Source organism: Triplophysa rosa, linkage group LG15 (genome assembly GCF_024868665.1).
Source record: "Triplophysa rosa linkage group LG15, Trosa_1v2, whole genome shotgun sequence".
Lineage (NCBI taxonomy): Eukaryota > Metazoa > Chordata > Actinopteri > Cypriniformes > Nemacheilidae > Triplophysa > Triplophysa rosa.
The window spans coordinates 5,642,339-5,656,151 of NC_079904.1; the positions used below are offsets into that span (position 1 = coordinate 5,642,339).

The following is a 13,813-nucleotide window of genomic DNA, read 5'->3' on the forward strand; positions in this document are numbered from 1 at the left end:
TTACCTAAGGCGATCTCTTGCCAAGAACAGAAGAAAACCACAGCCCACATTTTCCATGTGTAGTCCATGTTCTTACACGTTCCAACACAGCTTTGTTCAAAGCCACAACAGAGCCTGTCCTGCTGGAGATGACCGATGTCATTTTTGACAGACGTCTTGTGTGCCTGGAAAACAGAAGAAAATGTACCGGTCTCAACTTGATGCTTTTTCAAACTCCTCACATTTCCAGTGTCACACAAACTGTAACAGCACAGCATGCGAGTCCACGCTTTGGTCTTTTCTTTAAGACATACTGCCATCTGTTGGTTCATAATATAACTGCATTTTCCTGAGACCATATTAAAAGGCTTTGTTGTACAAGATTTGACCTGCCAAGCGCATCTAACTAGAAAGTTCATATAATGTTTTTTATCTGGAATATGCAAAAACAGAAACCGAAGAGTCTTTTATGAAGATCACCAATGTCAGAGAATTTTCTGATCTGTGCACTATACTGCCAAATGTTTATAACAATGTGTACAGAAGAGGTCAAACCTGAACGATGAAGTGCAGAAGCACATTTCTTCAACTATCATCATGTCTATCATCATCAAAAAAATAATAATACTATCATCATGTCTGTGTTTACCATCAGCAGTTGTTATTAATACACTGACAGGACATGAGAGTGAATCATTCTGTTAGGTGATGTGGTTCATTTTACTGGCTTTGCCTAGCTCGTCCTTTCTGTTTATTGAGAGGGACAGACACATGTGGCCTGGAACTTCTGAGTCATAATAAGAACCAGATGTAAAGGAGACAGCGACGATGTCAAAGTCAGACTTATAGTACTGTTTACAGTATTTTCCCTTCAGCGTTCTCATGTGCCGAAGGGCTTTTGTAACACTGCAAAATGAATTTACAGGCAGAAGAACTTGGACATGTTCCTGCTGTGCTGAAATATATCATGTGTTTTATAACATTTAATTTCATAATTTAAAGCGGCAGTCCGTAGGATTGGCCTCTTTGTCGCCATCTCAGTTTGTAATTGCTACTGCAGGTGATGTGCGGAGATATTTCTTTGCGTGAGTTGTGATTCGGCACTGCTCAACTGCGCGGATGAGTCTGATGTTTTGAGTCGCGGCCTGTGACAGTGCAGCGGTGAGAATCTTCACTGTACATCAGTAGCGCATAATAAACACAGATAACATGGCAGATGATATAACACGAAACAAATAAGAACATAAACAGACACAAATAGCGCAAATGGAGGCTGTGTTGAAGTGTTTTGATATTATTTCGGGTGCTGGGTCATTTTGTTATTTCTCATGGAAACTCCCGTAACGCATACAGGACAGAAAATCCCCGAACGCGGGTCTCAAATGCTGACAGGCACGGTCAGAAATCATTGTACATCATACAATTATATATATATGCAAAGCCTCGCCATCATATCCGGGATATAAGTCCGTAAATTTGAGTAAAATCACAGGCTTCACTGGTCCGTGCTAATGAAATACAGATGTGGGGAGGTAATTTCTAAATCACAGGAGGTCCCCAGATAATACTAATCCTGAATAGGGCTTAAATTACATTTATCATAATGAACATAAAGAGCGAAAGAACCGATGAAACTGTACCCGTCTATATTAACACAACAAGTGCGCTACGGTTTTTGTGTTATGTATTGAAATATTCAAAATTTGTCTTACCTGTTCAGAAGAAATAAAGCGATGTCTGCATCCGTTTACAATCCTTTCAGATCACGGAGTTCCCGCCGCCACCTTTGAAATGCCTTGCCAATATTAATTTTCGCACGAGTCACATTCCCTGTTTCTTTGTAAACCGTCTTCACTTCGTTCTTTCTTGTTTTTCACAAATGATGAATCCCCAGATGTCAACACTGCTTGGCGTTTAAAAGTAAAAGTACTAAACGCCGCCATAAATAATACTGAACGTTGTATGAAATCCCTACCCAACAGTAGTGAGTACACGCTACAAATCGCCTGTCACTCGCAGCATACACGCGCTGGCTAGCAGCCGCATCCTCTTCGTTCTGTGTACGAATGTGACGCAATGACGCACAGACGAAAGACACCATAAGGATCTCCGGAAACGTCGACCTGACAGGGCAAATTACAAACCATTATTACAAGCTTTCCGTGGTGAATCCAGCAAGGGTGATACAGTTTTAAACACCGTTCTTTCATGTACTTGCTCAATAATTGGTTTTAGCTAATATTTACTCCAAAAAACTTGCGGACTGACGCTTTAAGGAATGCAACTTACAAGTTACTAAATTTGACTGAATCCGTACCATCAGCTCACACAACAGACAAACCATATTCCCTCAAATTTGTAATATGTACAAGAAATGTGCGTTCACGTTTCTCTTTTGTCTGTTTAGCTGTATTTCTCATAGGACGTGCTACAGCAGGGGTCGGGAACCTTTTTTAACCAAAGAGCCATTTTTCCAGTTTTTAGCCATTGCAAAAACTATAACATCTTTCAATGTCTTCAATACTAATAACTTGATTTATGTCCACAGTCTCACGTATGGTCCCTGTGGGGATCAATTGTTCTTTGCCTTCGATAAGAGAACATGTACACAGACAAGGCAAAAACAGTGAAACAAACGAAACAGTGCATACATCTGGGCCTCCATTCAATTAAACTTCATTATATCTAACATACAACAATTTAAAAAAAAGTGCACGTTCACAGTACTGATACTCACAAAATACTGCATATGTGTCAGTTCTGACTATACATTGCAATGTTCGACTTCTTGAAATGCTGCATGATCGGCGAATGTCTGCCATAAGAGTACCGCGTTTCGAAAGCACACGGAGCTCTGCTCTCGCGGCACTTTGATGTCATACGCCGATCGGTCTGCGCAACACCTCAAAAGCGAACAGAACTAGCATCTTGCTAATAGCTTTGTAGTTCGGTTCGTTGGAGGTCAACACACTTACATACCGGCATTACAACTCCTCTGTCAACCTTGACAGCTGTATGGACTTCATATGCGAGAAAGACTGCACACACGGAAATGAGGAGCTCAACACAGCGCCTCCATACCTACGCGTCCCAGTTTACTTCCATGTGTTTTTAAAACGTTTTACATGTGATTACGTAGCGCGGCAACAAGTTCTGTATCATACGCCACAAATTTCAATAAAACAATTACGCTCGCTCTTCTAAAAGACCTCGCGCTCTGTGTAAAAAACACGCGAATTGGCAGCCAGTTGGCTTTCGACATGATGCTGGGCTGCCGGAGCGAGAGGTTACCATAGAAACATTGTTCGCCGTTGATTAGTGTCGTGACGCGCATGTCGGTACACGATCCGGGATGCCTGCACGATCCGTCCGCGCATGCGCATAATGACGTAGTAGATAATTCTGTTTAGCGACGACACTGCACGATCTGTTCCACGCTTGAGCACCTTACCGCGACTTTCACTACTGTCCACCTCTGGTCTCATGTCACTTCTATGCGCACACTATGCGTTGAAATACTCTGTAACGTTTCCCCAGACTTGTTTGTAGTTCTTTCTTCATGTAAGTGCAGATAGTCTAGGCGGAAATGCATATTATGTTCCTTATTGTGTTCTGTAAACACCATTGAAGGGATTATTCCTCATTTAGATTATATAGATAGATATATTAGCCTATATATAGACCCATACTAATACAAAATGAGTCGATTTAAAGTTAACTAATATTAGCAGCTTTTAATAAAAACCGTCTTTGACAATACTACTGACCTCAGATCGAAACACAGCAAGTTAAGTAGGCCTAATGCCATGCAGCAATGAATCGCAAAGGGGAGTATGGAGGAAACTGAAGGTTTGCAGTGACAGACTCTCAAGACTCAGACTTTATTCCACATGTAACCAAAATCGTGTATGTTCATGTAACAACTCCTTTATTATTTTTGATTGGCAACCACGTAAACACATCGTAATGCATAGCGTAAGCTACATTTTAAAACATCAAAATAGACCCGCCATGAACTGTTAAATGAAAAACACAATGTAGCCTACAAAAATATGCCGCCAGTTGTGCCGTCTGGCCGTCAAGTGTTTCATCGCATGCTTGATACCAATAGTGTAGGGAAACCGTGACGTTGTTTACTACGTCATTATGCGCATGCGCAGAACGGATCGTGCAGGCATCCCGGATCGTGTACCGACAGCGCATATACTAGACTTGACGCGTTTCGTCAGGGAGAGTGACGTCATTACGTCAGAGCGTAAAAGAATCGGTGAACCGGTCTTTTAAACCGGTTCATTGAAGCGAACTGTCCGAAAGAACCGGTTCGTAGAAAAGAGCCGGACTTCATATCACTAATAGCACTGTTTTTAACGATCAAATGTTGGTTAAGGGTAAGATAGCTGGCGAGCCACATGATTTGTGAAAAGAGCCACAGGTTCCCGACCACTGTGCTACAGTATGAGATATATGGCATGTATCGCCACTGCAGCTTATTTTCCTCACAAAAAGTTAGAAAAATATGACGAGGAAGAATGAGAGCATTCAAGTCAGGTGAGTTCACACAGAGAACGCAGCTGATGTATCTGGAGACACTTGGGGAAAGAAAAACAATCGTTTTGCTTTGGCAGGCCGTGGAAAACGTTCAGGTTTGCAGGTACATACACAGAGGTTACTTTCCATTCACAAAACATCGCCAGTGACACGGAAGAACCTTTTCATTAATGCACAACTCTAAATCATTCTGTCAATGGCCTCAAACGCATCATTATTTTGCAGGGCAGGAGCCAGGAAAGGGTGTTTAATCTTCTCCAGGAAGTTGAACTCTAATTGTATCGTTGTAATGTACAGTGCCATGGAGGAAATGTTTAGACAAGCAGTAGATTAGTAGGGGTCTTTGGAAGCCCAGCAAGACCTAGGCTGGCATATGTTGAAAAATCTGGTCTCTCAGGCTGACTTCAGCCAAGGTATGCCCAGCAAGCCATGGCAGACATGTAGTACAGTTCATATAGAGCTGACGCATTTTGTTCGGTTGAACACTGTAGGATTAGCCACCCTCCGATAATCTGCTATTATTAGAAAACTTTGTCGTCATCTTGAATATTTTAAAATGTCAACTGCACGTAATTTGCATTTGTAACCACCCCTTTCAATGGTTTTCTCAAATCACACACATTCTTAAAGACCTTTCCTAGTAAGCCCAATTATCATCTAAATATATAGCCCTTCAAATCTTTTCAGTAAGTTACAGTTGACCAACCTTGTGTTTTTCTGGTTGCATAATTACTATGATTCAACACAAAAATAACATTCAATCATTGTTTGCTTAACCTTTAATTAGTTCTGTTGTTTTATCTAATTCAAATGCTCTAAGTGGTTATGGATTTATTAGAATCTTCAAATTCTGATGGACAGAGCCTCACAAGTGACAAACAGGTGCCCATAAACTCTTTAGCCACATTTGTGCCAAAGGGACATCATCACGAAGATGCTTTTTTCAAACATCAGAATTAATGCAAATCTTTCATCATTGAAAGGCACTTCAGGAAAATGTCAAATGAAGGATCATTCTGCATAAAGAGAAAGTAGTTTTGTTTTGTTTAATAACTCCCTTACCTTGAAAACCCTAAGATGTTAACTGTACTAAGTTAATGTCCTATAACATTAACTACTAACTTTTTTATTTTAGGTAATGGGGTCTACTTATATTTACACGGTAAAAAAATTCACCTATTTGAACTTAAAAACTTTAGTTCAAAAGCTGCCTTAAAATGTTAAGTTAAATCAAAATGGCTTCATTAGTCAGTTTAAAAAAACTTTAGTTAAAAACTTCAAATCAATTAAAATCAAGTTTTTAAGTTAAATCAAATTGAGTTTATAAGTCAGTTAATTTAAATTTATACAATTTTGATTCTCATTTAGATTGAACTTCACTTGCTAATTTGACTTTGTACTGACCCGGTGATATTATAACATACTGTAGGCTAACACAATTGCAATATTATAGAGAGGAAAAAATAAAAGTTGTTGAAGAGGTTCTTAGCGTATAGCGAAGCAAATAAAACCTCCCGGTTACTTGATTTTTAAACTGCAAAAAAACGACAACAAAAATTAAAAATTGTGTTGAAACAAAAAAAGACGACCTTCGAAAAAAACTATTTACAAACAAAATATTCAGGTGCAAGAGCTTATGGGTCGTATTCCTTGTTGCATTTTAAACTTTATTATACATAAATTTAATTAATTCAAGGTGAAATATACACACATTTCTAGAATGAGTTAACGTAAACTTCTCCCTTCAGAGATCCCAGTTCAAGACTTCAGAACGATTATGGCAGAGGGACGCGAATTTGCCATTGGAGACCGCACAAAAATCACCCAAATTTGCTGGAGAAATGAATCAAACATCGTTTAAAATTTGCATTGGGTGTTTCTACGGTAACTCTAATAATAGTGTCTCTGAAGATTCTCACCTGATAAGTCCGTATGCAAGGTTATTATGAGGTTTCCAAATGGTTTTCCACATCACGGAACATCTGACTGATCGTTTGAGCCGAAATGGGGAAATGACTATTTTTAACAATATTTAGAGGAGCTCTGGTAAGAAATACCTGCTGTGATAGAAAAAGCAGCAATGGGAAAAAGTTACATTGTTAGCTTACCTTACAAAGGTGTTTCAGTTCCAGATGTGAACACTAGGCGGAGGTGTAGCGCTCGTTTTCTGTCAACCCTGAGGTGAGGAGTTCATCTTCATTGTAAATAAAAGCGCAGAATAAAAAATAAAAGCTTAACTTAGTTGCTTTTTAGATCATTTCATTTTTTCCCATTATTTACATTTTGACAAACAACTAAATGTACATGTTTGCATTTGGGTACATAAGGCATAATTCAAGATATTTTCAGATATTTCAGAAAGCAAGCCTATATTTTTAATTACCACCTCTATTCTGAGATCGATACTGTCAATAGATCATCAGGGTATCACAAGGCCTGTACACAACACTTCCTGGTTCCCTTGTGGGTCTTTACTTCACACAAGAGCTTGGTAGAAGAAAAAATACTGAATTCTTAAAACACCCTTGTTATATCTGTACAATAGCCATGCTTTAATTTTTACTGCTTTAGTGTGTCAAGTAACCCGAGGCAAGGTCTTGCTTTAAGGTGTGTTAGGTTTAATGAGGAGGAAGTCAGTGACAAAACAGCCATGTAATTTCAGCATTAGGGCGAACACCGTAGTTTATAATATTGCTATATTATTGGATTGATGGATTGATAAATGTAACATTATCGAGGTACAAAAATAAGCAATGTGCAAAAAAAAATTGTTTTATGTGTTTCTAGAACGGCTGATATTTTTCAATAGATCAGTTTTAAATAATAGGTTCATCTTAATAATATAAAATAATGCAATCAAATAATAGTAAATGCTTTCTTCTCATGGAGTGCTCAGTGTTATAGGAAAAAGTTAATAGTGTTGTTTAGAGATATTCCACATGCCTTCATTACCATGCATATTCAGTGATAAACATTCGTTTTGTTTTGATTTTTCAAATTCACACGAAAATCAATTGAATGCAAAAACTATTATGTAAAAGTCCTTTACTTTAGATAGGCTTCAGTTTTGGTGTAGCTACTATAGTTGCTTTATCTACAGCCCTTATAAAACTGGCAAAGTTCCTATGATTCACAGTTCAGTTTGAGGAGCGCAAGCAAGTGGATGTTGTTTCAACCAGTGTGATAAACTGTTCATTAAATCTTTTCCACAGCTGCGGGAAAACGTGTGGAGCTCTGAGGTTCTCCTTCCTCCGCGACACCTCACAGATGTAATTGCTGTAGCCAGGGGCTCTGTGACCAAATATGTTGTTTTGTGTAGCGCCCAGCCTTTAATTATCTCTCCTGAATGCAAAACGAAGCCTAATCTGGACTAACGAGAAGTCAAAACGTGAGCTAAATAGAGCTAAGGGTGGGAAAAAATAGCCCCTGTGGTGCTGGATAGAATACATCCCTGCTGTGATTAAACAAGCCTCCATTGAGGACCGTTCCTAACAAATTTCACGCTACAACTCATAGATCTTACACTATGCTTGTTTTGTCTGAATCTCCAAAAGGTTTGTGGAAAAAAAAGAGTGCAAGAACCAGTAAGCGGAACCCTCAGCAATTACGAGAATCTGGCGCGCACATGCGTATCGAGATGTTTCAATTGGCTTTTTATTGTTTCAATTAAGATGGAGGTTTACCAAAATGGGCTTCCCTTGGTTTGGGAAAAAGACCTGGTCTGTCTAGGCTTTGCACTTTGAAAGAGATGGGTTTCCTTTTCTGGCGGAAGTCTTGACTTTGTTCTTTAAACATTCCTAATATAGTATAGTATGCAAAATTAGGAAACAAGAGGGCACAGACGTTCCAGCTCACAAAGTCCAACGCAATCTCATATTAATGTACTTAGTATTACACTTAAAATCTATGATCTCTTTATAATTTCATGTTGGAGCCTCAAAACACAGCAGAGAAACCTACTGTCACATGGTTTCAACAGTTAGAGCATCTATCCACCAAGCTCTCTGTGTCCCCATCACTCTCTGCACAGACACACAATGAGTTTTGTAAAACACCTGCAGTTTGGCAGGGACCGGGCGATGTAGAGATGAACGTGGGGGAGGAGGGTGTGGTAGGCTGGAGGTGTCTAGAGGGTGGCAGGAGTTTCTGAAAGTCTGCTCTCTCTCTCTCTCTCTCTCTCTCCAGAATGCTTCTCGCTCTGCTTTTGGATAGATATCCTGTAGATAGACTTAACCAATAAAGCACTGTGCATCACATTTTGGGAGAGGAGCATTATGGATATTTTCCTCTCATTCTTCATAAGTGCTGTTGTTTTGATATTGGAACAACAAGGTAAATAACTATTATGATTTTTACACACATTTTCTTTAAAGCAATTCCGTAGTGTATTGTATGATACTAATGTTAAAATTAAATTGAGACTGTTCTTTGCACTTTGAGAATCTTATCATATCTTATTTCACTAATTTAATTCGTATTTGTTTAAACAACAAATTTCCTGTAGTAATTTGAAAGGTTAATGGTCACAGAAAAGAGGAGAACCTAATATACTGCAAGTTTGAAGGAACATCTGTTGTATTGTATTGTTTTTAAAGCCAGACATCTGATATTTGTTAACACTCAAAATCAGTTTCCGTTGCCGAGGAAACATGCTACAAAGGAATAAAGTCGCTTTTACAATGCCAGTCGCAATACGCAGTTAGCCGTGAAATAATACATTTAACTGTCGAATTGGGGTTAAATGTGGCATAAAATGCTGTCAAATTCTGTCTGGGGTTAACATGCACCCGGATGGAAATCCTCCATGTGTAGGCCATCTTCTATAGACCGCAGAACAAGCTGCCGTGCAGTGCGATTGCTTTGCGACGGTTTACTCTAGCTGGAGGTATTGTAACAGGGCTTTGGCGCTGTGGGCAGGCTTAGATTTAATAGCGGCAGAGAGTTCATAGCCAGTGCAAGTTATCTGTATAAACATTAGCTCAAGCAACGAAACAGAGATCTTTAGAAATTTCAGAAACTGTGATCATTTTTGATTTTCCATGGGGACTTTTCATGCGTTGCAGAGCCTGAATCAACTAACATAAGATGGTTGCACATTGGCCGGCAATACCTCCATAGTTTGTTATTAAGCGCTTTAGTTTCAGCAATGGATTCTTTCAGCATGCAATGCAGGTTTTCAGGCACTATACCGTAACAAGATATAAATGAAAAATTCTTTATAATACTTTTCCGAGGGTATAAATTTCAAGAAAGTCAAACTACGTGTGTCAGGATTAGTCAAGGTTTATGTTTCAATCTTGTTCGGGTAACAACACAAACCTGCTGCTGCTTGTTTTCAGTTGAGGATGATGCGGTTCAGTGTTTGTGGAATTAATTCCTTGATCCAAATTGGCAGTACTCCCTCGCTTCAGGGCATGGGATACAAAATTATATTTTTCATAAGAAAACCAACCATGCTCATGAGATCTATAGAGCTTACCTTAGGGTGGAAGTCTAGACTCAAACAAGGGATAAAGAAAACGTCTCCTGATTGTATCTTTCCCAGGATTTGGGTGGGTTGGTATAAGTGAGGTATGTTAAGCAAGATTAACCCTTCACTAATATTAACTACAACAGAGACAGAAATGTCCAAGCTTCTCATAGAGAAACTCATGGAACCAATGTGTCTTTGTCACCGCTAACCCCAACTGGTGCTTCAGGGCGTCAGTGCCTAGATGTCAGGAACTGATTTCCTCCTTCTAACCAGCACCAAAACAGAAGTCAACTGCATTCCAGTTATCCCCTGTAGCTTTGTACTGATGGATCACCGTGATAACTCCCAGATCAATTTCATCCTCATCTATCAAGGTTTATGTCCTAGAGGCCGCAGTTGCTCGACTGAGCTCTTAAGAACTCATTCAGGTTTCTAATGTCCAGTCACAACACCATTTTCAAGTCCTGAATTGGAACAAAACATGCAATGCTCATGAATGGCCTTACTGTACCTCTGAATATCTTTCCTCATATTTTAACCTAGTAAATAAAGATAAAAGAACAGTATGATGCCATGGATATGGTAGTCACATAGGGTTCTTAGGACATGCACCATTGTAATTTCACGTTAGATACCTTGTTTTTTGTCTTTCTTTGAGATTTGTTTTTCTGTAAACATGTTACTCATGGGTATTGGCACAAAACCTGTTTTTCATTCATGTTTAAAACCTCAGCCACCGGAAGCTGTAGTAGTGGTTTGCTTTGTAGCAGGATCTACATGCACTGCAGGAATCCTAGAGGCATAAAATGTGGTCGGCCACTGATTCGGAGTTGCTGTATTCTTTAAACACGATCCACATGGGCCGCTCGACTTATTCGCCACAACCTCAATGAAACGAAACTACTTTGTTTGTATATTTTTATACTGCTTTAACATTTCAACTTAACAATTCAAATAATTTTGATTGCAGCATAGCAATTCAGTTTTGGTCTGATAACCTATTGTATGAAATTGTTAAAAGATAAAACTGGAATTACAAGTAAGTCTGTAATAGACTTTCAATATTTTCAATAGACACAGATGACCTCAAACTGAAATGTTTAGACTGCAGCAACAGATTAGACATGTTATGTCTTAAAGCGTGTAAAACTTTGATCTTACACTGATAAATATTTTGACAGCTTTGAGGATTTGAAAGACATCAAAGCAAAACCTTAAGCTTTGAAACACTTGACTGGAAGGAGTTTAGTTTGTACTGATAGTGTCAATCGAGAGCTGATCACGGAGATCAATCATTTAAAACCAAGCTAAATGATGGCTAAATTTATTGACACTTGTACTTTGGTTTAAAATTCTTTTTTGTGTTTAGCCTACACAGCATCCGTCTTAGTCCGACCGTCCCGTGCAAACAGAAGTCCACCTGTGAACTCAACTCTTCAAATGCACCGCCGTGACAAACGCTGTTCCTGTGAAAACCTGAAGGACAAGGAATGTGTTTACTTTTGCCACATAGGAATTGTTTGGGTCGATACACCCAGGTACACCAGCTACACATACACCAAAGATGAAACAGAGAAAAAAAGATTTATTGAGATCGCTTTATGTTGCTAGAAAGCTATGCATCAGTAAACAGCTGGATAGAGGTAAATGTGTGCTGGGGAGTGATGCTGGTAACCTGTAAGCATGTGTCTGGTTGTATTTAAGTGTGCGGTTACACTAATGTGGCCCACGCATGGAGACCTGAGGACAGGCAGACTGCATTTGCTTGAAAAACAACCTTAACACCAAAGACTGAAGGTCTGGCTCCTGGGAAATGAAATAACTGAATGTGAACACTTTAGCATCTGACACCTTAAGAAAGTTTCAAAGAATCGTCAAATGGTTGCTATTATATGAGATCTTTTATTTTCAGTGGTGACAGGGTTTGAGATGTATTCTAATATATTTGCCGTTCTCTTTAAGTCAGGTCATTCCCTACGGTGTTGGCTCGCTTCATGTGCGTCTAAGGCGAGATGTGAAGCGATGCCTTTGCACAGACAAAAGAGATTCAAAGTGCCTGCAGTTTTGCTCTCGCGTCGAGTAAGTGTCGTTCTTAAATTCATTACACATGGCGGTTGTTTCAAAGACATTGAAACTAAACAATCCATCTTAATGATGTACTGTACTTGTTTTCAGAGAGGAACATGTCTCGGTCAAAAGAAATCTCAGACACTTCAAAGAACATTACAAGTCTAGACTCTCTCTGAGACTGAGGCGGTACAATCCAATCCAAACAACCTGAAAAGGGTGAAAAAATATATTTTGTAATAACTTACTGTGTATTATTTCTGATTCAGGAAGAAAGTCTGACGTCTAAACTTCAGTGCCTTGTAACTGTTGTTGTGATGGATCACAAGGTACATTATTAGACATTGTTCAGCTTTTTCTTGTTATGAAACGCTTGCATCTCAACCGTACAGTAGATACAGCAAGTAGAAGTGATACAGTATATTCTGACTGTCAGTATATTGCAAAAGTATTGTAAAATTATATTGCTTCAAATTTTCCAGGGATGTTTCTTTATAATGCAGATGCAAAAGATGAGTAGAATGTTTAGAGCAGACCGGATCATTGACTTTAATATTTATTGAGGCCATAGTGGCTTAGGTACATTGTGATTGTTATTAAACATATTTGGCCTAAGTCGATAATTGTGGGATCCAGTTTATTCTTAGAATTAAGAAATAGAAAATACTTGGGCAAAAGTAAGAGTTTGAGGTCCAGACCTCAGTTGCAAAAAAAGTCCTCATTTACACACCCTACTCGAGTTGTTGCAAATCTGTATAAACTTCACAGAGAACACAGAGAAAGATATTTGGAAGAATGCTTGTAACTAAGTTTGTGGCCACCATTGACTACCATAAAAGGAAAAATTGCAAAGGTAGTCAAAAGTGCCCCAGAACTCTTTGCTGTCCCACATTCTTCAAAATATCTTTTTGTGTTCAACAGTTCAACAACAAAAAATCTTGGTAATTAATGGTGGCCATCTGTATGGTTACAAGTATTCTTCCAAATATCTTTCTGTGTTCATCAGAACAATGACATTTATACAGATTTGGAACAATTTGAGGTTGAGCGAGTTGATCACAGAATTTTCATTTTTGGGTGCACTGTTCCTTTAAGGAGTTTCTTGGAACTAACTGCAGAGATTTAAGTTTATTTCAAGGTCACTATAAAAGCTATTGTAAATAAAGAAAAATGTTTTGCAAAGAGATGCATTTAAAAGAAAATACTGTATGTGGATATGATTTTATAATCTAAAGGATTTTCTAAATATTTATTTTCATGTGAAAAAGGCAAATAATAAAAACAAACTAAAGGTCTTTCTTGATTGTTAAACTTTGGTTGTTCGGAGTGAAAATGACAGCAAAAGCGCCTGAACATCATAATGTGATGCACACAATGTGGTCCAGCTTTACACAAGTTCAGAAATTGTCTTCATACTTCCCAAATGAGAAAGAAATATAATATGTACATAAAGGGTGAAAATATGGCAACAGGTTATGTAAATCCCAAAACCTCTTTACACTCGACATTAATTGACTATACCAACACCCAAAAAAATCACCCCAGACAGGAATACTGTAAGGGAAACCGATAAAACTGTGCCCAGAGATCAAACGAGCGAGAGAGGCTAATGTCAAAGCTAAGCGTTTCCATTGTGCTAGAGGCTAGCAATTTTCAGAATAGCTACATTTACTCTTTCTTTAGTTTAGTTTTCCATGAGGTGATGTTTAAAGCCGTTCTGGTGTTGATTTGTTTAGTCTTTGATAA

At 38.6% G+C, this 13,813-nt stretch overlaps 1 protein-coding gene across 1 annotated transcript; it reads left to right on the forward strand.

Annotated features, from left to right (window-relative positions):
- Positions 1 to 8,680: 8,680 nt before the first annotated feature.
- Positions 8,681 to 13,296, forward strand: si:ch211-202p1.5 (uncharacterized protein LOC103909337 homolog). The gene is made up of 4 exons (XM_057353522.1): positions 8,681 to 8,859; positions 11,370 to 11,538; positions 11,963 to 12,079; positions 12,176 to 13,296. The coding sequence occupies exons 1-4, from the start codon at positions 8,802 to 8,804 to the stop codon at positions 12,279 to 12,281; spliced, it is 450 nt and encodes a 149-aa protein (XP_057209505.1). The 5' UTR covers positions 8,681 to 8,801; the 3' UTR covers positions 12,282 to 13,296.
- Positions 13,297 to 13,813: the final 517 nt, after the last annotated feature.

Excerpts from the sequence above, each read along its gene's own strand:
- si:ch211-202p1.5 (XM_057353522.1), top strand. The coding sequence starts at position 8,802 with ATGGATATTTTCCTCTCATTCTTCATAAGTGCTGTTGTTTTGATATTG. Across the intron at positions 11,539-11,962 it reads GTTTGGGTCGATACACCCAG|TCAGGTCATTCCCTACGGTG; the intron begins GTACACCAGCTA and ends GTTCTCTTTAAG. Across the intron at positions 12,080-12,175 it reads CAGTTTTGCTCTCGCGTCGA|AGAGGAACATGTCTCGGTCA; the intron begins GTAAGTGTCGTT and ends ACTTGTTTTCAG.